Raw genomic sequence first — 21,609 nt, 5'->3', positions numbered from 1 at the left:
AAATCATTTCGCGGGCCGGAAGAAAACAGTTGACGTAAGCGCCGTAACATGCAAATTGGTGGGAGTTAAAGCAGCTCTCGGTAACTTGGACTCATTACTACTCCCTGCTCGTTGAGAACCGCAAATACTCTTTGCCGGTGTCGTTGGAAATGATGTGGTGTATTGTTTAATGGTTATAATATTACAACAGGTTATAAACTCGTGTACCTAGTTACCTAGAGCTGCTTTAACAAAAAGTTTATACCTGATTGAGTGTATAGGATGTATATAAAATTAAGTTACTTTTGTAAACCGCCAGAGATGTTGTTATAGTGGTATTATAGTCCCACCTGTTGGATGTTTAGTGTCACTGCACTTTAAGCTATGCCTCATAGTCATCATAGTCTCCGAACATGCTTTGCCTTTCTCTCTGAGTTCGGTTATGTTTTCCTGATTTGAGTCGGTGAAACGGTGAAACTGACACATCACTGAAGTCCCTTGTGTGTCATTGCATCTTTATTACACCACGAACTCAAACAGATGTGGTTTCTTCCATCTCAAAGCTCGTGTCCTGGGGACATGAAAACGAAGAGGAAACCAAATAAGGTGGCCAGGAGTGGGGTGGAGTCAGCAGCGGCGCAGCACTCCCAGCTCCCAGCCTCGCTCAGCAGTCGGCACTTGGCTTTTCCTCCAGCCTCCAGCCAACAGTAGAGAGGAAGCAGTATTCGTCTTCCCAAGAGAAGAGAATAAAAGACTGAACAGATTGGGACCGTGTGAACACATTCTCACTACTCTCACATCGACAGGGGATCGCAGAAAGTTGCAGGTAAGGGGGAAACAGGAAGTGCTACGCGAGGTAGATGTGCGTTAGCTCTGGCTGCGGTTGGTGTCGCATTGATCAGACTGGGTAGGACTCCCGTCATTGAATGACCCAGACACAATATTTTTTCCCGCATTCCCATCTTGAAAACCGTTGATAAACTCTTTGCTAACCGCGTTTTCCTACATGTCCATTATTAGCAGCGGTGGCGGAGAGAGCACCTCGCTTACCTTGACCACAGCTTTAGCGTTAGCTCACATCAGCGGAGAGATGCGCTGGCAAGAAATATCGTGATGGAAATGTTCTAAACTTTTTGGTGACTATTTAATCGCCCGTTTCTGAACAGTGATATATGTAATATGTATTGATACATATGTATCGGCTAGGCTGAAATTCATCTCCTAAAGTAGTACAAGACGTTTTTTTGATGACGTTTCCACAGTCATACCGTTGCTGGGACGCGGTTGTGATTTTTTTTTTTTATAACGCAGTTGTGTTGCTAGCTAGCTTCACGACTTCTCAAAGTTGTCGCTTGGCAGTCTTAATTACCCCCCCCCCCCCCAACACACACACACACACACACACACACACACACACACACACACACACACACACACACACACACACTAAACCTTATGTGTTTAGTATTTCATCCATGTGGTTATAAAACCAGCTGCCTTTTTATTACACAGGTGTTACTCTATTAAAAGCTCATTATTGACTCGGGTGGAGGTGGCAACTAAAAGTAGACGGACATCTACTCTCATATTTGTCACTTGACTTTTGATCTCAATGCTCTGCTACAATTTACTATCAATTCAACATCGACGCTCCCTTTAAATGGCCATTTTACACAGTCAATGTTGCCATTTTTCCTCTATGTGACTTTTGTTCACCAAAGTTGTACAGAGAGACACTTTAAGCAGGAATCAATTGTTTTAGTGTTAGGAAATACTTTTTAAGTACGGATAACCGCTTGTTGCCGTAGTCTCCTGTCGGCCAGCTGAGCAAATAGGCACGCTCGTGTTAGCGATTAGTGTGAAAATTTGTGGCGTAAAAATGTTCTAGGTTTTCAATGTGCAATAATTAGTCTAGCATATGGTTATTTTTGGTATTTGGCCGCCCTATTTCTCCTGAGAAAATCAATCTTTAGTGCTCAAGACACTGCTGGCATGGCTACATTGTGAATGGCGCTCAGGTGATGCTCAGTGCAGGCCTAAAGCTACAGTTATTTTGTGACTCCATCCAGCAGCCCCACTGAATCACTGTGATATCTTTAGCACCCTGCAGCCCTTTTAGTGAATATATGCATGCCATAAAGACCTTTTCAGATATGCCACAACTATTCCACAATGTCAAGTTTCCTGGGCTGGACGCTAGCCTGCTAAATGTTTGGTTAGTGTGTCAGATGGGTGGAACTTCTCTTAATATCTTGTTTGATGTGGTCTTTATCTTCAAGTAAAGGTTTTGCTTCCTGAAATGAAGTAATGTATTACCTCTGGAACTCATTGCTATCTCAAACTGCAGTGTTCCGGACAGAAAAGATGTTATTTGTTCAACAAAATGACAGCAGACTCACATTTTGTTAAGATTTTGCCCCACCATGACAGAAGAGTTGAAAAAGCAATGTTTCTCCCTCTTTTTTACCATTGTGTGAGTTAAAGATTGAAAGTACCTCATTCTATATCCCTTGGTTTCCCATGGGGACCCTCTTTTAGGGCCCCATGGGAAACCGCTGGGGAAACCCGCCTGTTGTAAATATTTTAAAACCAGTTGGCGTCCTCTGTTGACTCAGCTGATCCCTGCCTGCCTTTAAAAGCCAGGTTTTTTTTAAAAAAGAAAAAAGAGCCGAGCTGTCCATTAAATCTTGTTTAGATTCAATTAACAAGATCACGTTGAAGAGGGCCTGTCCTAGCAGATGGTCCCCAGCCAGACACTCGCACTCATTCATGCAGTCGCTCACATCTGAGTTGGCAGTGGGAGGGCGGGTTGGCGGGGGCCGTCTGGAGAGTCGGGAAGGGAAGGGTTCCGTGAAAGAAGGGCGAGTCTGGGCCTGACCTGCAGGTTCACAAGGAAAATTGTGGGTTAAGGCAGCGAGTGTCAACTGCAAGATGTGTACAACCATACAAACCTCTGACTGGAGGCTTGGCTTGTTTGCACTGTGGCGAGAAATCACGTTTAAATAAAGTATCGCCGTGATTGGAGTGCCAATAACTGTGGGTTGGGTGTGTCTCTCCTGCCTTCCTGTAAACATATTGTCTTACTCTTGTAAGATGCCTCCATCAACAGGAAACAACTAGATTTTTGGCAAAAGCAGAGCTGATTTTGAGACAGGGAAAGAGAGAGAAAGAGAGAGAGTTTGCATTTGCCTGACAAACAGGTACGAAATCATTTCCAGACTTTGGCTGACTCTCAGGGCCAACTCAACACTTAGTCATCATAGGTCTCTTCTTTTCATGCACGTGCTATTACTCAGCTTACTGTTTCAGCCCACACAGCTAATGAACTGCTGGCTGCCCGGGATTGTCCGGCCTTTAGTGTGCTACATCTCATTTGTGAAAAGCACCTCTTGATTAAATTGCCTGCCACAGCAGGTGCAGTGTTTTTCCTTCATGGGAGAATATGTAGAAAACATTTTGAAAGAGGGGCCCCTTTAATAATACTTGACAGATGATTGGGTGAACTTTTAAAAAGTTTATATTTAAAAAAAAATACAACCTCATTTGATTTCCTTCAATTCAATGTATTTGCATGGCCTATTATTATTATTTTTATTATTATTATTATTATTATTGTTTAAATTTCACTCCTCAGGAAGTGTCTGTCACACTGATAGATGTCGTCATGTGATATCAAAGCTGTTGTCTCCTGCAGGATGGGGGTCTATGAGGAGAAGAAGGAGACATGCGGAACCATCTGCCTCAAGTACCTCCTGTTTACCTTCAACTTTCTCTTTTGGGTGAGTTTACATCCTGGCGTGTTTGAGCCACCTGCATCTTTATCTGACGCCACCTGCAATCCGTCCGCCCTTTTCCCAAGGTGCAAACCTTTCGATATGGCCGTAACGAACTGAGCCCGTCATTGTTTGTAAAACCAAGCTGTGTTCTCGTTTTGTGTCAAGGAAAGTTTTCTCGTTTAGTTGGTGACGTAATGTGTTCTGGATCTGTAGAGATCTGGGAACATGAAAGGAAAAGAACAAACATGGCCAGACAGCAGCACTCTGTCAAGTTAATCAGACTTTAAAGAGTCTGGAAGACAAAATAAATGGCGGTATTAAGATATTTATTGTTGCCGTTCCGTCTGTGTTTACGGTGGTTTCTCATCCGCGCAGACTCTTGAAAGCTCGTCATGAACCACCTTAAACTATTTTGAAGTCAGTCTTTATTTTTTTTTAAATGTATTTATGTTAAATTATCTTGTAAAGCCTCGAGGTGGGAAAAGTGATTCCACAAACAGACATGATTTCTGTTTCTTGTCAGAATTCTCTTTAATTGACTTGATGTAGGAGATGAAACATGTTTGTTTTTCTGAAAAGAAATACTTTGATGTATTTTTCCCAAATTTTAATCTTATTCCTACATGTGCAGTGGTTTTGTCCACTGTGCATACCAAAACAACACATTTGTCTTTGTTATAATAAAATAAGCCAGAGGACGCCACAGATGTGTGAACTAAGACAGTTTATAAATATGATATCTGAAAAAAAGAGAGAGCACAAAATAAAGGGAATAATGCTAAATGATAGTGACACACCTGACCACAGTTTGGTCGCATAGTTATATGAATAATTAGCTTTTTATGAGGCATTATGGAAGTAATTATCTGCCAAAAACTCTTTCTGGACCCAAAACAAAGCCTTTTCATTCTGGCTGCAGATAAATGCCAGTGTGTCTTCTTCTCGGACTCCAAGCCAAGTTGCATTCTTTCAGTGGCGACACAAAAGATCTATTCAAAGGCTAATAATTCCTCTAAAACTTTCCAGTGACAGAGCCACTGAGCTCCAGGAATGAGGCAATGCTGTGTTCGGCAGTTTGGATGTATTGTTCAAAAATTAAAATATAAAAAAAGATCTATAAGTGTCCAAAGACTTGCTGAGTATTTCCATTGCCAGACTCCATTAGTAAAGCAGAAAGATTCATAAGTTAAATGGACTTCAGAATTTTCAGGAAAACAATATAAATTCATAATGTAAAAGTGGGGGGGGGGGGGGGGGGCTGCTTGGCAACATTGTGGCAGTAACAAGTGGCCACTGCGTTAGGCCTTTGCAAACGTGAGACTTGAATTTACTTGTTCTACCGCCAACCGCCACCAGGGGTCGTGAAAGTTTTAGTTCCCTGCCAGTAGCTCTTGGGAAATTTGCACTAAATCCTGCAGCTCATCAAGTGCTAACAGAGGAGGAATTCACATGAAATTCTCCTCAGCATAGGAAGTGATTCCTGTGTCACAACAGCTTTGCGCTCCTTTGACGGCACCATGAACGACATCATGACAAAGTTAACCTGCAATTAAACTGCCACAAAAACAACAAAATGATTGTGACAAGTCGGCATTTTCCAGTGTTGCTTGATTTGCCGTCTTGCTTGATGTCTTCCCCTTAAAAATTAATTGAAAAATGATCGAGGCTGAGAGATGACTGTGGCGCGATGACAGATATTTTTTGTTGCGGCGCCGAACCATCTGCTGCCTCCTGATTGCTACTGTAGATCTTGTTTGTTTCATTTCATTTCCTCACGACCCCTGAAACTGAAACCGCTGGTGCTGACGCTTAAGATCACAGTCAGCCGAAGGTCACCCAGTCAGATTTACTCCTCATGAACTCACCGCAAGTGCGACTTGAAAACCTTCCTTTTTTTTCCAAAACGTGTCACGCATGAGTGCGGCCAGCTTCAGGATGCCATCGTGTTCAGCCCACACTTCGTCACGCAAGCCGGTGGATGTTTTTTTTTTTTTTTCCCTACTCTCATTGTCATCGGGTCCGACTGTGGGGCTTTCTGTTTCCACCCTCACCGCTGCGCTCCCACTTCCAGCTGGCAGGTGGCGTCGTCTTGGCGGTGGGCATCTGGACCTTGATAGAGAAGAGCGACTACATCAGCCTGCTGTCCTCCAAGACGTACGTTGCCTCCACCTACATACTGGTCCTGGCCGGAGCCGTCGTCATGGTAACGGGCGTGCTGGGCTGCTGCGCCACCTTCAAGGAGCACAGGAAGCTGCTGCGAGTGGTGAGAGATTGCGGCACGCCTCACACATTGTGCACAAGTAGATGGTATTAAACAGGACCTGGTCGTTGTCGAGCAGCGACGTCACACAGTGAGGAATTAACCAGTGTTTGAAAAAGTACTCACAATTAAGGCCATAAATGCAAAAAAAAAAAATAAAGAAAAAGGCAAAAAAAGAAAATGCATTTAAAATGAGGAACTAAGTGGGACAACATTTCTTTGATTACTAGGAAAAACATTTGAACACATGAATTTGCAACATGTTTAGACTACAAACTCCAACATTGCGACTGGCTTTCTGGTTCCCCCCCCCGAAGATTCAGGGTTGCTTTGTTGCCGAAGTTGTTCTTTGGCATGTAGAAGGATGGCTGCGCCCCTGGCGCGGGGAAGGACAGAAAGTGAAACTGGGACACTGTGCACAGCTCAACCTTCGCGTCAGACAAAACACAACCTTTACCCTGTGGCACGAGTGCCCGTATTTAACCTGATCGGCGGCAGCAGGTTTTGCCAACAGACGCACCTGCATGGCAGCAGAGACGCAACAACGTGCCAACACAGGGGAACCCTGCACAAACCAAATCACATAAGTCAAAGCTGACACAAACACTTCACCCTTTGAAATCCGTGCACGCTCACGGCTGCGACTGCTGCACGAACGTGCGCCATCACAGAATTATCCACAGGAGAGGAGGGAGGACCGCACCTTCAGCCAAAATGGTGCGAGCCTCAAAACCCAGAGGGTTTTTTTTTTTTTTTGGGCAATCTAGAAACTGACAGTCACTTTTCGAAGGAAAGTTTACTTTGACGTAAGAAAATAATTTGTCATGGTTAGAGCGACCACATCTGTGCGTCTCACACTTCAGCGCTCGTATGATTAATTAGAGCTGAAATGCCCCCCAAAAATTCAAATATTGGCATCCAGCTTCTGTGCAAACATATTCCATGATTTATAGTCGTTTGTTTGTCTGGTCTGTTTGGTCTTTTGGCTTGGTTTGGCTTTGGTTTCTAATTATAGTGAAGCCGGGAAGAAAATAAGAACTTTTTTTTTTAATAATGAAGTATATATTCATTAATTAATTAATTAATTCATTCATTCATCTTTCTTACCTGCTTATTCCTATTCAGGGTCAGGGGGGTCTTCTGGAGCCTATGCCAGCTGTCTTAGGGTGAAGGCAGGGTGACACCCTAGACAAGTCGCCAGTTCATTGCAGGGCTGAAGTATATATAAAATCACAAAATAAATTCCTCTTCCTCATCCACTTATATAAAATATCCTGTCTGGTTACCGATTTGGGCCACATGGTGGCGTAGTGGTGGGCGCTTTACATGTTTGCATGTTCTCCCTGTGTCTGCGTGGGTGCTCTGGCTTCCTCCCACGGTCCACAAACACGCATGTGAAGTGAACTGGCGACTCTAAATTGACTGCAGCTGTTTGTTTGTCTCCATGCGGCCCTGCGACTTGTCCAGGGTGTCACCCTGCCTTTGCCCTGCTGGGAGAGGCTCCAGCAGACCATGAGCTCGGGTATTGAAAATGGATGGATTGGCGATCGTTCTGCACCTCTTCCACCTGCATAGTTTCTGGGCAGAGACTCTGCACTATCGGCTGCAAAGGCCTGAATAAAGCAATCTGATTAAAGGGCGGCGCTAAAGGCTGTGGGTGTTGTTTTCCGCAAGACAGAGTGCACAGGGTGGGTGGGGGGGTGGGATCAGGAAGGCAAAGTGGAAAACTCCCCCCTCGGGGAGAGGGAGGAGCGGGGCGTGGCGTGCGCGCATGAATGCACCGTTTCAAGATGAAGCGGCCGAGCCCAGACAAAACAGTGCCATGACTCAAAGAGGGAGAGAGCGCAGGGGAGCGAGGCTCTCACAGGTGGAGGAAGTGACTCACAGCTCGCTCCTCCTCCTCCTGGGACTTCCTCCTCCTCCTCCTCCTCCTCCTCTGTCTTTACCTTCTTTCCCTCAGCCTTCTTTTTGATTCTTTCCAGTCTCAGTTTCTGCTCCCGCTTCTTGAACATATGTTGTTGTTGTTGTTGTTGTTGTTGTTGTTGTTGAGAGCAGAGGAAAAGAGTTGGACCGTCTCCTCAGTGTATTTCCCCGAAACTCTGAGGAAGAAGAAAGAAACAGGCCAAAGACGTCGGTTTCGAGCTGTTTGGAGTGGGCAGGATTTTTGGGATTTTCTCGCGAAGCATTGTGGGACGCCAGACATGGGAAAGATTGAAAGGAAGAAAGACAGAAAGAAAGAAATAAGGAAAGAAAGAGAGAAAGAAACGAGGAAGGAAAAAAAGAAAGATAGAAACAAAGAAGGAAAAAGAGAGAAAGAAATAATAACAATACATTGGACTTATGTAGCACTTTTTTGGACACTCAAAGACGTTTCACATAGAAAACAAAATAATAAAGAAAGAAAGTAATAAACAAAGACAGAGAATCCAGATAAATACAACTTTGGCGTTGTCACTCCATGTTTAATATATTAATCCAAGCACAAGGCCGAAGGTTTCAGTTCTAAACTCTCCGTCTCAGCTGTGTCTTTGGTTTTCTCTTAAAGCTCCTCTTTGGCTCTAATGCCATCCTGACTGTGCAAGTATGCAATGAGACAGAGGTATGCAGCGAAAAAAAAAAAAAAAATACAGAGTGTTTTTGACGGTAAGCGTGTCATTGGCTGCTCTTGCAGACGCTTGAACCTTTGCGACTTCGTGTGACTTCAAAAGTTGCGGCGCTCACCGCGACATGTGGCTCGCTCCAAGGGCTTGTGGGTAATTCCAACCTCGAAAAGCGCTCCACCTGCAAGAAGACGTATTTATTTTTCCCTTGTGAACGTTATATTTCGGAAGGTGTCGCCACAGCGGCGACATCCTTTGATGGCCGACCTGAGCTGCCGCCGCTGTCGCTCACGGTAATCTAATGCCGTAAACCAAGTGTAGATAATCTGGCGAGGTGCCTGTGAGTGCATTGCTCTTTAAAACGCTCACATGCGGCCACAGAAAGGCTTTAATTTCAGGCTCCTCCTGCGTCACTTTGAAGCCGACTCGGGCGGTGAATTATTTAAGCCTCTTTGTCACTCTTTGTTTTTGTTTCACTTTGTTGTTGTTGTTGTTGTGTGGAGACCAAAGACTCTCTTGTCAGATTATGTCTCCTCAGTGAAATGCTGTTTGTTCAGTCGGAGCAACAGTCTGAAATTAGTGACAGTGTTAATAGTGGTAGCAGTGCTTCTGCAACGGTTTTAAATGACAAAATTGTTTTTTTCTTTTTTTCATGATGATCCAAAGAACAAAGTGCAAGTGTCTACTGTGTTTAGATTATCAAGATTATCAAGACTCTTTCTCATAATTCAGCTCTCATCCTGTTTGCATCTCAGCTCAAATGGAGCTAAAAGCAGGCAGATGGAGATGAAGGACAGGAGTCCTGTGTGCTGTTCCCATTGTTTTTTTTCTTCTTCTAAGTCTAAGTCATATCTTGATATAGTCATCGACTTCAAGTAATTGAAGTTTGTCTTATCATTAAATGCAAAGTGAATCATTTCCCCATCAGCCATCGCTGCAGGGACGGTGCCAAAACATACAGCTTCAACTTCGAGATGTTAATCATATTTTAGATCATTGTATTAAAGTGTTCAAGTGCCAGTTACTGTCATGTTGTTTTTTTCCCAAAGAAAACCACTTGGATGAGGTCTTTTTTTTTTGTTAGCTTATCACATGTAATCACACAATCATGTAGTTGAATACTTCTATTGAATACTATATATATATATATATATATACATATATATATATATATATATATATATATATATATATATATACATGCCGTAGATTATTTCTTGTAGTGTCATTGCAGATGCAATACAATACAATACAATGCAATACAATATTATACAATATATTGTTTTTATCAACTGCAAAAATGTCTGCAGACCAACATATTGTGAGGAGCTACAATTACACAGCTGGTCTTCTGGTCTGCATCATTGTGTCCTGAAACACTGTGTTACCTGTGTGTGTGTGTGTGTGTGTGTGTGTGTGTGTGTGTGTGTGTGTGTGTGTGTGTGTGTGTGTGTGTGTGTGTGTGTGTGTGTGTGTGTGTGTGTTTGTTATCTGAATGCAGCTGCAGTCAAGATCACGACCGTGAATCAGATGGCAGCAGTGATTGTGTCGGGAGGGGGAGAGAATTGCAGGAGATTGCCAGAGATGGAGAACATAATGGATATTTCTGTGTGTGTGTGTGTGTGTGTGTGTGTGTGTGTGTGTCTGTCCGTGTGTGTGCACGTGCGTGATCGAAAAGCAAATCCATGGAATGATAGCAGACATGCTGTGTATTCTTGGGGAATTTCGCCTCGGGATTTTGTATATTTTTGAGATAAAGACAATCTAGAAAATCCTGACCGAAACCAACATTTTGATTCCAATTATCCAGACCTTCGATTATTATATATATTTTGATACTTTTTGACTCAAAGAGAAAATGGCAGCATAAATGAGTAAAAACTGAGAACTACAATTCAAGATTGTCTGTGATTGTCAAAGTTAAAGTTCTCAGGCTCTGTGTGATGTCCGGGATCATTATTAATCGATCACTTTTCGGGTAATATTTCCAGCACTTTGTTTTTCAAAAAGGCCTCACGCACAGAGAAAAGGTCTCCAGCAGCAGCCTCTGATTTTTTTATAATTGAAACAGCAGCTCGAGGTCAAAGAGTCCACCATATAATCAAAAGGCCACGGGATAAGCGAGATGGCCGACGTGTTTCCAGCGGTTCCGTCTGATTAAAGTCACCTTTAGCGCACGTGTGGTCCACCGGCTCGCGCGGTAATTGTGAAGGCAGCAGCACGCTGCTCATGAAGTCTGAAACAGTGGCACCATCGGGCACCGAGCCGCATACAAATGGGCGTGTCCGGACGCTCACGGGAGCGCGTGAGGGTGAAGAACAAAGAGCAAGAGCACCTCTGGAGACGCAGCCGCCGCCGCCGCCACCACCGGCAACAGAGGACGCGTTCAAACACCGTTCAGCCAGCAGCTTGCAGGCGTGCCGTCCGAGGACAACAGGAAGGGTCTGTAGGTTTCGCACAAGCAGCCCTGCAGAGAGTCGATTTAATCAGGAGTCACGCTCTGCCCTGAAGTGACTTGGAAAAAAGAAAAGGTTAAATGAGGGGGGCGTGGGCTGGGATCAGGTGGCGCCGTCTGGAGTTGCTGCACTCATCAGAATCAGCCTCCTTGGTGTCTGCAGCCGCTGCCCCGTTGAGAGAGAGAGAGAGAGAGAGAGAGAGAGAGAGAGAGAGAGAGAGAGAGAGAGAGAGAGAGAGAGAGAGAGAGAGAGAGAGAGAGAGAGAGAGAGAGAGAGAGAATCTCAAAAACATCTTCATTAGACAGACGCTTCATTTCCGTTCTCATTTGCATGTGTAGAATTTAACACCACCTATCCTAGAGATGCTAACAAATAGACGGCACCTGCATCGGGTTTGGAGCCCGACGCCTGCGGCGTCCCGCTGCCGTCAAGCCAGCCCCTGGGCTATCAGACGGTGAAGATGCTCAGCTGAATGGCACCATTCTGCAGGGAAGCGCGCGACTTCGGCGTCACCCTGCAAACATTTCTCGCTCCTCTGCAAATTCCACCTGGCACGGCTTGTCTGATAATGTTAATCCCCGTCTTGTGATTGTCCCCCCCCCCCCCCACCCCCCAGCTTACATCTCCACCCCCGAGTGCATCTGGACCGCTGCAGGCAGACGGGGCAAACACGTTGTTGTATTTTATAAAAATAGAAGCGATAAATATTAATAAACATTTGCAGGTAAATAATAGCCAGGCGGCTGATTTAAGCAATAATAGCACTAAAACATATTATCCTTATATTTCCTTATAAGTGGAATCCTGCTTTTATAAACGTAGATGTTTTTTAGTTATGAAGTCATTTCTATTCCATCAAAGTTTTTCAAGCCGTTGTTTTTGTGAGGCGGAGGAGGGCGATGGTCCTCGTTACTGAGGACCTAATGCAAATATGCATTTGGATCAAATATTAGCAGAACTGCCCTGCAGTGACAAATACATTCCCGATGTGCTGCTGGCTGTATGGATCTGTTGGCATATTTCCCTCTGACGCAACATCCAAATGCATCGGGGGATCTTGCTCGGCAGGCAGTCGGCCTCCGATCTAATCAGACATCGAATCAAAGAGCGAATCCACTCGAGCCGTCTGATTTTCTCCCTGCGATAGCGGCGGGCCGGAGGAATTAGGGTCAAGATTTTTGGCCTGATAAAATCTCCTCTCGTCTTTTAATTCCAGGAGAAGCCCGGCTTGAAAAGCAGACTTTGCCTCCTGCTCCCGTGCGCCTGGTCACGAATCAGATTGTACTTGATAAACGGCTATTTTTCAAAGTTTGCCCCGACTTAAAGTAGACCAACTTCAAACAAAGCAATCGAAGCGCAGGAAGCGCAAGTTCGTCCTCGGCTCAACCTTGATTATCTGTGCTGAGGTCACTTTTATCGGCTGGCACGCCAACAGAAGCAATATTCAGTGCCGCTAGCCAGCCGGCCCGCCTTCGGGTCTGGCTGAAGAGATTCACTTTCTAGTGGCTGGAGGATGAGACTTTGCTTACGCACTGCGAAGCAATGGCTACAAATCCCGGACATTTGTCTGTCTGGGAGCAGGGCCATTTGGGAAGAGAGGCGCTTTTTATGTGGCATTTTTATTGTATTTTTAAAGTGCATATTGTAGATTGGTTGCACTTTGTGCGCTTTCACAAGTAAAAATAAAAAAATAAAAAAGTGAAGTCAAGAAAAAAGATTCCTTCTGTTCAAAGCCTGGTTTCTGCATGAGTTACATGTCAGAGCTTTGCTTGCCCTCGGTTATCAGTTTATTTGAATGGGAATGTGATGTTGGGCATTTCGATGCTCTCAGAAATGGTGAGGGAACTGTGGCCAGACCTCACACCTACATACCTTTTGTTCCTCGTGCCGTTCAAAGTGTTTTGTAATCGTGCTAAAATTGGAGCTTGAAACGCTCTCTCACCAGATTGTGCAGCTTCTCCGTCCCATCGCCACCCACTAACTCACCTCCCTCCCGCTCCTCTCTTGCAGTATTTTGCCCTGCTGCTGTGTATTTTCCTGCTGGAGGTCCTGGCCGGCGTCCTGGCTTACATCTACTACCAGCAGGTGAGGCCTCTCTGTGTCGACAGATTGGATATAAAGAGTCCTCTCACACACGTTTGTGCCCGGTGTGAAAAGTCCAAGATTAAACCCGCTTCCAGGTCTTCATTTTTCACTTGGACCCCAGTGGAGTCGCCTTGCACAGCTAAAGATTAAGAAAAAGAAAAGGAGAAAACCTCTATAAATCTCAACAAAGCTGCCTTTTTGCCCTTTGTTTGCAAACTTCCCAGGCCAAATTCTCAGTTTTAGCTCTGCTTCCCTTCAAAACCCCCCAAAAAAGCTCCGGATATTTGGAAAGAATGAGCTAACCTAACCACTGCCCTTTGTGACATCACAGAGTACGTATTTCGAACACATTACTCTTAAACAGAACAATGCTCCCTAATCTTACTGCATACTTTACCAGCTACTCTGCTGTTAATTAAAGCCAATGTGATAATTGGATTTTTTTTCTACAATAATAGAGCTCAGCTTAATTCAGAAACAAAGACGAAATACTTGGCTGACCCAGTTAGTTCTGGAAAAAAAAAAAAACTTTTGTAAACGGCACGAAAACGGAATCCTTGTGGTCACCTAACAGAGCCAACTGGGTGAAAGTCATTTAAAACTATACTGTGGCTATTTTGATGTGAGACACACACAAGGATTCAGTTCTCCTCTTCAATCTCCCTGGCGCAGCCTCACTGTGACTCTTGCCCACGGTCCTGCGGCTCGGCTGCAGGACCGTGCTCAGTCCAGAGGTGCGGCGCTATCATTATAAGCGCCTCATTCATAATACAGAGCTGTCGGAACATGAGCGGTCACTGACTCCCCTCCATCCCCCACCTCTTCCTTCAGAAGATCCAGACTGGCTCTGTAAACCCCGCCGTCCTCTGCCCCTCCGCGGTCCCTCTCTCTGTTCTGCCCTTATTCCCGTTTTCACATCAAAGTTGTGCGTTTGCTCTTCGCTCTGACACTCGTGCTCGGCCTGTTTCTTCTTCACCTTCAGCTGCTTTAAAGGTCACGTGACACGTTGAGCAGTGTGTCCAGAGACTTCCGTTCTTTTTCTTTTTCTGTTTTAATTCGTCCAGCACCAGGACATCATCACTTGAGGATGTAGTCGACTCCATTGCAAAGAAAGAGCCCTAAACTTCATTTGCTGAGTAAAATTAATACACACGCTTGGTGTGTATAGAAAAAAAAAATGCTTTATTGCGTCGCTTATTCGCGTCGCTTTGCCTATTGCCCGGTGTGTAAGGACCTTAAGAGGTAAAAAGCTGCATTATTTGTTCCAACCTGCAACCAGCAGGAGCAGCGACTGCATTGCATTCCATTTCTAGCCGCTCCTTCCTTGTTCATTAGGTCAGAATGTACAACTCCAATCTCTCCACCGTCGCTAGTGTTTTCCTCCAAAGCCTCAACAGCTCTGGCTACGTTAGCTCCGGTGTTTCCACACCTGCAAACCTGTTTAACCAGCGTGTGTTTGTTTCTGGATGGGCTTAACGCTCTGCTCCCTTCAATCCCGAGGCCGCCGCTTCCGCCTCACTGACTCTCAGCTCTCAGACTGTCAACAGGTGAAGTGAAAATGCACATCGCTCCAGCCTCCGCCCCCTCTTTCCACCTCCTCCTCCCTCTTCCCCCGCCTCCTCCTCCTCCTCCTCTTTTCCTCTTTGTCTTCATCTGCCGTCTCTCTCTGCCCTCCCCTCCCCTCCATATCATTCAGTCCCTTGATATCTCCTTCACGCTTTGATTTACAGCGCTTTCCCAGCTGGCTGGTTGCCATAGAAACTGAGCCCCCCAGAACCTGCTGCTCCTCCTTTGGAGCCTTTTTTTTCTCCCCCCCAACAAAACAGACTTCCCTTTTTGCTTTTGACCCGCCGCGTTCCTCTGCCGTCGGGGCCGCTGTCCGCGACATGCCTTGTCACGAGGAGCATTTGAAGTTCAGACCCTGCAAATCTTATTAGCGGCAGAGTCAGTAGTTGCAGCTAGCGAGCCGGCACCAAGCGTCATACTGTGCCGCCCTGATGTCATCCACGCGTAATCTGTGCTTGTGTGTGTGTGTGTGAACAGCTGAACGAGGAGCTGAAACAGAACCTGACGGAGACCATGACCCAGAAGTACAAGAAGAGTGGCCACGAGCAGATCACCAGGGCTGTAGACAAGCTGCAGCAGGAGGTTGGTGCCGCTGCCGAAGGTCCGGCTGGGTTCATAGCAGTGGCAACTCGTGGAGTTTTTATTTATTTATTTATTTTTTTGCATCACGTTACACATATGTCAATGCATTGAGTCCCACATGACGTGGGCTCACCTGCGGCTCTCTGATTGGACAGCACTGCTGGGCAGCCTGTCACCCGTCTGATCAGAGGCTGCGGCGTCGAGGTCGAGTCCAAAAGATTTCCATTCAGCCCCTGAATCGGAAGGCGGACTTGTCACCTTGTCGCCGCTTGTTCTCCTTCACGGCAGATGGCAGCACATGAAGAATAAGCCTGAGCTGCGTTTCAGACTCCGACTCGGCTCATATTTTACGCTCATTTTATTAACTGCGTGAGACGCCCCTGCGGCTGTTCGCCGTCAACACTTATTCTTTGTTCTTTCATCAGTTTGTTTGAACTTGGTGCAATTCAGCCTTTTCACACTTTCCTCATCTGGCTTAGTTAAAAGGGCGCCGCTCATTTCACCCCTCCCCCCTCCCCCCTGTTTATGTATGAATTTGGATAAAACATCTTGTTAGCTTGGCCTCTCAACCCGCAATCTGCTTGTTTTGCACTGGGTGAGGACATCCCGAAGGTGCATCCTGAAAACCCTGAGAAGTCTGTTTCTAGTCTGTATGCTAAGCTGAGTTGGCGACACTCACCTGAGCTGCTTCCCGGCGATGCAGATCGTAGCCAAGGTTGTTTTTTTTCGGCTTTTCACGTTTTGGCGAGAAAAGAAACGAGATAACGTTCCGAATTGTTGAGGCAGATATTGCAGATTCAAATTCACTTAACGAAGAGCAACAGTGATTTCCTCAAGCTTTACCTTTAATCGTTTGAGATGTCATTTCTGCTTGCCTTACTCTCCCCGTCCCCTGTCAGTTCAAGTGCTGCGGCAGCAACAGCTCCACCGACTGGGCCAAGAGCGTCTGGATCCGCTCCCGGGAGGGCAACAGCCGAGTGGTGCCCGACAGCTGCTGCAAGACCCCCACCGAGCTGTGCGGCCGCAGGGACCACCCGTCCAACATATACAAGGTGGAGGTGAGCGGGTGTAGAGGGGAACGGGGGGGGGGGCTCTGTCGGCATTTCCGTCACGTCAGAAGCAAAAGGGGGGCCGAGCAGCGGCGCTCCCACCTCAACTGATGCAGCATAGCAAAGGAAAGCAAAAACAAACAGACACTTTCTGCCTCTCATTCAGGGAGGCTGCATCACCAAGCTGGAGAAATTCATCCTGGACCACCTGAAGATCATCGGAGCGGTGGGTGTGGGCATCGCCTGCGTGCAGGTGAGCAAAGATCTCAGCGCCCGTGCGTCACCTGGTCGACAGATGCAAAGGTGTTGACGTCCCTCTTGGCAATAATCCCCCCCCCCTCTTATATCCTCAAGCTAGGTTTTTTTTTTTTTTTTTTGAAATGTAGTCGGTATTGGGGGTGACACTGTGGTGCAGTGGTTAGCACTGTCGCTTCACAGCGAGAAGGTCGCGGGTTCGATCACAGGCTTTCTGTGTGGAGGTTGCATGTTCTGCAGGTTCTCCGGCTTCCTCCCACAGTCCAAAAACATGCATGTGAGGAACCCCAAATTGACCGTAGGTGTGTGCGTGTGCGAGCAAATGGTTGTTTGTCTTTCTCTGTGGCCCTGCAATGAACTGCCGACACGTCTTCGCCCTATGACAGCTGGGATAGGCTCCAGCAGACCCCGTGACCCTGAGGTCAGGAGGTAGCAGGTATGAAAAATGGATGGATGGAAATATAATCCAACCAATTGATGAGAAACCAAGTTCAAAACAAACACTGATTGCTCTTGTCCACCTCTCTTGACAGTGGAAAAGGCAGAAATATAAATATATATTTAAAGAACCATTTAAAAACACGCATGTGAAGCCAGTCTAAGTCTAAATGGTGTGTGTGAGTGTGAATGGGTGTCTGGTTGTTGTTTGTCTTTCTCTGTTGGCCCTGCAATGAACTGGCGACTAGCCCAGGGTGTCACCCTGCCCTCCCCCCCATGACAGCTGGGAGAGGCTGCAGCAGACCCCTGCAACTCTGGGTGTGGGTATAGATGACGGATGGATGCAGTCTGCATTTATTAAACTACTGAGCAGCGAACGTTAAGACGTGCAGGAGAGTGCTGCAGGTGCGTGTTAGTAATACTGTAGTTTGGCCGCGGTTCTCTGTCTCGGGGAAACTCAAATGCTTCCACACATCAGACTCAAAACTCGCTGTGACCTCAGCCAGGCCACAAACTCTTTTTCTCGCTTTCCGGGCTCGTGTTAAAGGCGGATTCGGTGGGGGGGGGGGCTTTGGCAGCAGAGCCTGTACGTCAGGAGGGGACGCGGTCGTGCTGCGGTGGCGTCCGCCAGCTACCGTTGACGATTTGAACCTGGAAAGAAGCTGCATGGCAACCGCGGCCAAAATCAGAGAGACGGCGAGGTCAGAGAGCTCCTCCTGCCAGCCGAGGACACTGCTCAGAGTGAAGCTCTCTGGAAAAGGCTCCGCTCCGTGCGTCGGGTGGAAGCAGAGGCAGCTCACCGTCTGTCTCTCTGTCTCGCTCGTCCCTTTGGCCAAAGCCGTGGATAAATTGAAACGGCCGTATATCCTCCGCGACAGCAACTCCGGAAAAAGGAAAACCAGACCAGACCGTTTCATCCATAACCTGTTTACATCAGCTCAGAGATTTATCAGGTGTTTTATTCTCCCCCTCCTGTGCAGATCATTGGGATGGTGTTTACGTGCTGCCTGTACCGAAGTCTGAAGGCAGAGCCGTACTAGGAGAGAGAGCGAAGGAGGGAACCCCCTCCCCTCATCCCACATCCCCGTTCATTCCTTTCTTTTCTTTCCTTTCTTTTTTTTTGCCTTCCTGAATAGAGGATTTCATTTTGATAAACAAAGGGTGAAAAAAAAAACGCTACAAGGTATATTGGAGTAATTAAGGCCCTGAAATTGCCGCCTCGGCCTAATCTCCAGGATGGCAGGGCTGCAGGAAAACACTTGTGAGAGGAAACTGATGGGATCCCCCCCCCCCCATTTTTTTTCTTATCCTCCCCCCTTGGATTGTGTCAATTAGCGTAGCACGGCCGCCCTGGGACTCCAAACATTGTAGTATTCTTCCACTCGGATGCCCTCACAACGCGCCGCGCAGTTCCGTTGGCACGCCGGAGCTACGTCAGGCTGAGTGGATGAGAAGCGGCACTGGCAGAAAAATGTTAATCCTGGTCACAGCAGCTTCACTTCCCCTCTGGCAGGAAGCCTTCAACTGCAGCAGTACCTTGTTACCCGCGCCAGCTAGCAAGTGAGGCATATGTGTTCTAAAGAAAGCCTTTTTTTTTTTTTATAAACCTTTTTTATATTTTCTACATGTTTTTTAAAGTTAAGCCCTCGATTGGCTTTCTGTGGAGCGTTTTCATTTCTCGGTTGTGTCTCTTCAGTGGCTTTTGTATGTTTTAATTCCTGCCGCTGTAACGACACAATGAAAAAGGCTCTGACATCGTCACGGTATCTGCTTCTTTACTCTCTGTTCACTGGGGTCAGATGGTAGGGGCTGATATTAATGAAGGTATTTTGTGATCATTTTTTTTTTCCATCATTAATACACGCAGTGCCACTGGTCTTGTTCTTAAGAAAGTGCCTGGCGGTTGATTTCTGCGAGGGATTTATCCACTGATGCCAAAGTCGACTGTTCACTGTAACTCTGCATAGGGACCTACTACTGTATTACTTCTCGTTTACTGATGTTACCTTTTTTTATATAGACTGTTTTCATGAATGAAGATTGTGTTTACTTTTCTGCAGAGAAAAAGTACGATATTTTATTTAACAGACATGTGGTAGCAAGTTAGACTGTCTCACTCTAAGCGATGCTCTTTTACTCCTGTGTGCCTCGGAGACAAATCCGGACTAATCTGCTGTACTTCTGTCTTTGTAATAAGTTTGATTTGAGTAAACATAGGTCATCACTAAACTTTGCCTCAGGCCTTGTTTGTTTTCAAAGCAACGATTCTCAGACTCACTTCTTGGTAAGCGTGATGTGATGTGAGTAAAAACCAAAAACACCCAACTTCTTTTGTGAAGATGAATATAAAAAAAAATCATGTGCCTGTAACCAGTGGCCCCTACACAATTGGCAGCAGCTTAAAGGTGCATTAGTGAATTAACCTGGAGTCAATTCACTAATGCTACTACAGTTTGTCGATGCAGATGTGGGATGTGAGCCATATTTGTTATAGTTGCAGCCAGAGTGCACGACTATCTGTCTTGTAATGACAACTGTTTGGCTGTTGGGGTGGAAGTGAATTTGTAAGACCTCTAATTCAAAGGTCCCATACTACTGCCATCTGTAGATCTTCATTTTTTTTGTATTAGATTAAACCTGTGTAGAGCAGCCAATGGACGATTAATTAGCAACACAATAAACAAAACCCTCCTGACAAAACTGTTGCTCTGTTTGACTGTCCATATGTTTGAAAGTGGATAAAAACAAGGGTGTTTTCCAGAGAGTGGAGCCAACACCAAATAGGGCGTGTGGAGGGTGTGGCTACTAACCCAGAGAGCGTTTAGTGACATTTTGTGACATCATCATAAAGCGCTGAATGTGTCTTACCACACATCTTTTTTTCTTTTCTTACACATACGTAAGACCGCTTTGAATTCCATCGACTTGCTAGAATGACAGATTATTGTTTTATTGCAAACAAAGAGATTTTCACACAATATGTGACTTTTAATTTGCAATGACCGTTGATTAGTCATTGTAGCTAAGAGCAGCAGTTCCTGTTTGAAAACGCAGGGGGGCAGCACCTGCAAGGCTTTCTGCGCCGCCGAGCCACAGCTCTGAAAACAGCTGGCGAGTGTGTGTGTGTGTGTGTGTGTGTGTGTGTGTGTGTGTGTGTGTGTGTGTGTGTGTGTGTGTGTGTGTGTGTGTGTCGCGCCGCGCCGCGCTCAACAGCCAGAGGCGACGGAGGATTTATCACCTCCTCGCAAACACATTTACACTCCTTTTTAATTCAGGAAGGCGAAGGAGCTTTAATATGTGTTCCGGAAGTGTTCAGCAGGGAAAGAGAAGGAATCCTAAAGAACGCTTACAGTGACAAATCCCACTGGGACATTTCAGCCGAGGCTGCTTTATGTTCGTTCTGCATCACAAAAAAACAAAACAAAACAAAAAATAAATAAAAAAATAAAAACACTGAGACAAGACTCCGCTCCTGAGTGCTGTGCAACAAGCAGCTTGTAAACAGCTCCCGACGACAACGACAGCTCCTGCTCCCCCTGACTGCAAACTGTTTTCCATTCGGGTCTTCGAAGGTACAAATGAAGTGTCAAACATCTCACGTTGTGTAAAGGGCACATGTGGCGAGATCAAACAGGCCTGTGTGTTGTGCTAGTACCCGTCAAAGGCTACATCACAGCTCTGCCACCTTGTGAAGCTTAAAGCTGAGTCATCCCTGCCAAATTGAGACAGATTCTTTTTTCTTTTTTTTTTTTTCTTTTTTTTTTTTAACTTTCCGCCTGCAGTTAATGTTTCCAGTGGAGTGAAAGTCGTTCAGCACATGGCGGCAGATTTTGCGCTTGACATGTGCGGAATGCACCTTGTCCGACCTGCTCTTGACACGCAGCTACCGTTTTGCTCGTTGTCTGAATTCCACCGTAAATAGACCATGGAAATAATGACAAGCCTCTAAACAAACAAGGAACCCCCCCGCCCACACACACACACACACACACTCACACAACTGATGGAAACCCACAGTAAATCTTCCTCTCAGCCGTCCACCGCACAGGCCTTCCCACCCGGCTACCCTACGTGCTAGCTGTGATGGCATGTGCCCATGCTAACACACGGAGCACTGAGCTAGTCGTGCCGGTGCGTGACATTTCTAAAATATCTCCTCCGATGCTCCGTAAGCAGTAGTCCAATCTGGTGCTGGTGTCACCTGCTGTGGGGCACCTTGGCCTGTTCACCTCGGCCCATCCAGCAGATAGGTGTCCTATTTTTTTTTTTTACTCCCTGGGACGATGGGGCTTATTCACTCCTTTCACCTTGTTTGTTTGTTTCCGGGGAGGCGACAGGACTTCCGGACGGCACGCTGCGTTGTGGACCGTTTGCAGGTGGTGAAAATGGGAGGAACACGTGGTCGGCCCCCACCGGGGTCACCCAAGGGTACACAACAACCTCCCTGTGAATCTAATTTTGGATACGCTTATGTGATTTTCAAGCGAAACGTTGCTAACGGGGGGGTGGGAGGGCAGCTCGTCAGGCCGAGTGCTCTGATTCGTCCTGACGGCACTCGCCGTT

The 21,609-nt window shown here is 46.2% G+C and overlaps 1 protein-coding gene across 1 annotated transcript; it reads left to right on the top strand.

Moving 5' to 3' along the window:
• Nucleotides 1-458: 458 nt before the first annotated feature.
• LOC142883592 (CD151 antigen-like) lies at nt 459-19,275 on the top strand. The gene is made up of 8 exons (XM_076018595.1): nt 459-805; nt 3,674-3,758; nt 5,827-6,018; nt 13,082-13,156; nt 15,200-15,304; nt 16,204-16,362; nt 16,520-16,606; nt 18,027-19,275. The coding sequence occupies exons 2-8, from the start codon at nt 3,675-3,677 to the stop codon at nt 18,084-18,086; spliced, it is 762 nt and encodes a 253-aa protein (XP_075874710.1). The 5' UTR covers nt 459-805; nt 3,674; the 3' UTR covers nt 18,087-19,275.
• Nucleotides 19,276-21,609: the final 2,334 nt, after the last annotated feature.

This window comes from Nelusetta ayraudi, unplaced genomic scaffold (assembly GCF_046127955.1).
Source record: "Nelusetta ayraudi isolate G7.1 ecotype Tasmania unplaced genomic scaffold, CSIRO-AGI_Nayr_v1 ptg000002l, whole genome shotgun sequence".
Taxonomy (NCBI): Eukaryota; Metazoa; Chordata; class Actinopteri; order Tetraodontiformes; family Monacanthidae; genus Nelusetta; species Nelusetta ayraudi.
The sequence above is the reverse complement of the archived record's forward strand: the minus strand, read 5'-3'. Positions and strand labels throughout refer to the sequence as shown.

Excerpts from the sequence above, each read along its gene's own strand:
- LOC142883592 (XM_076018595.1), top strand. The coding sequence starts at position 3,675 with ATGGGGGTCTATGAGGAGAAGAAGGAGACATGCGGAACCATCTGCCTC. Across the intron at positions 16,363-16,519 it reads CCAACATATACAAGGTGGAG|GGAGGCTGCATCACCAAGCT; the intron begins GTGAGCGGGTGT and ends CCTCTCATTCAG. Across the intron at positions 16,607-18,026 it reads TGGGCATCGCCTGCGTGCAG|ATCATTGGGATGGTGTTTAC; the intron begins GTGAGCAAAGAT and ends CCTCCTGTGCAG.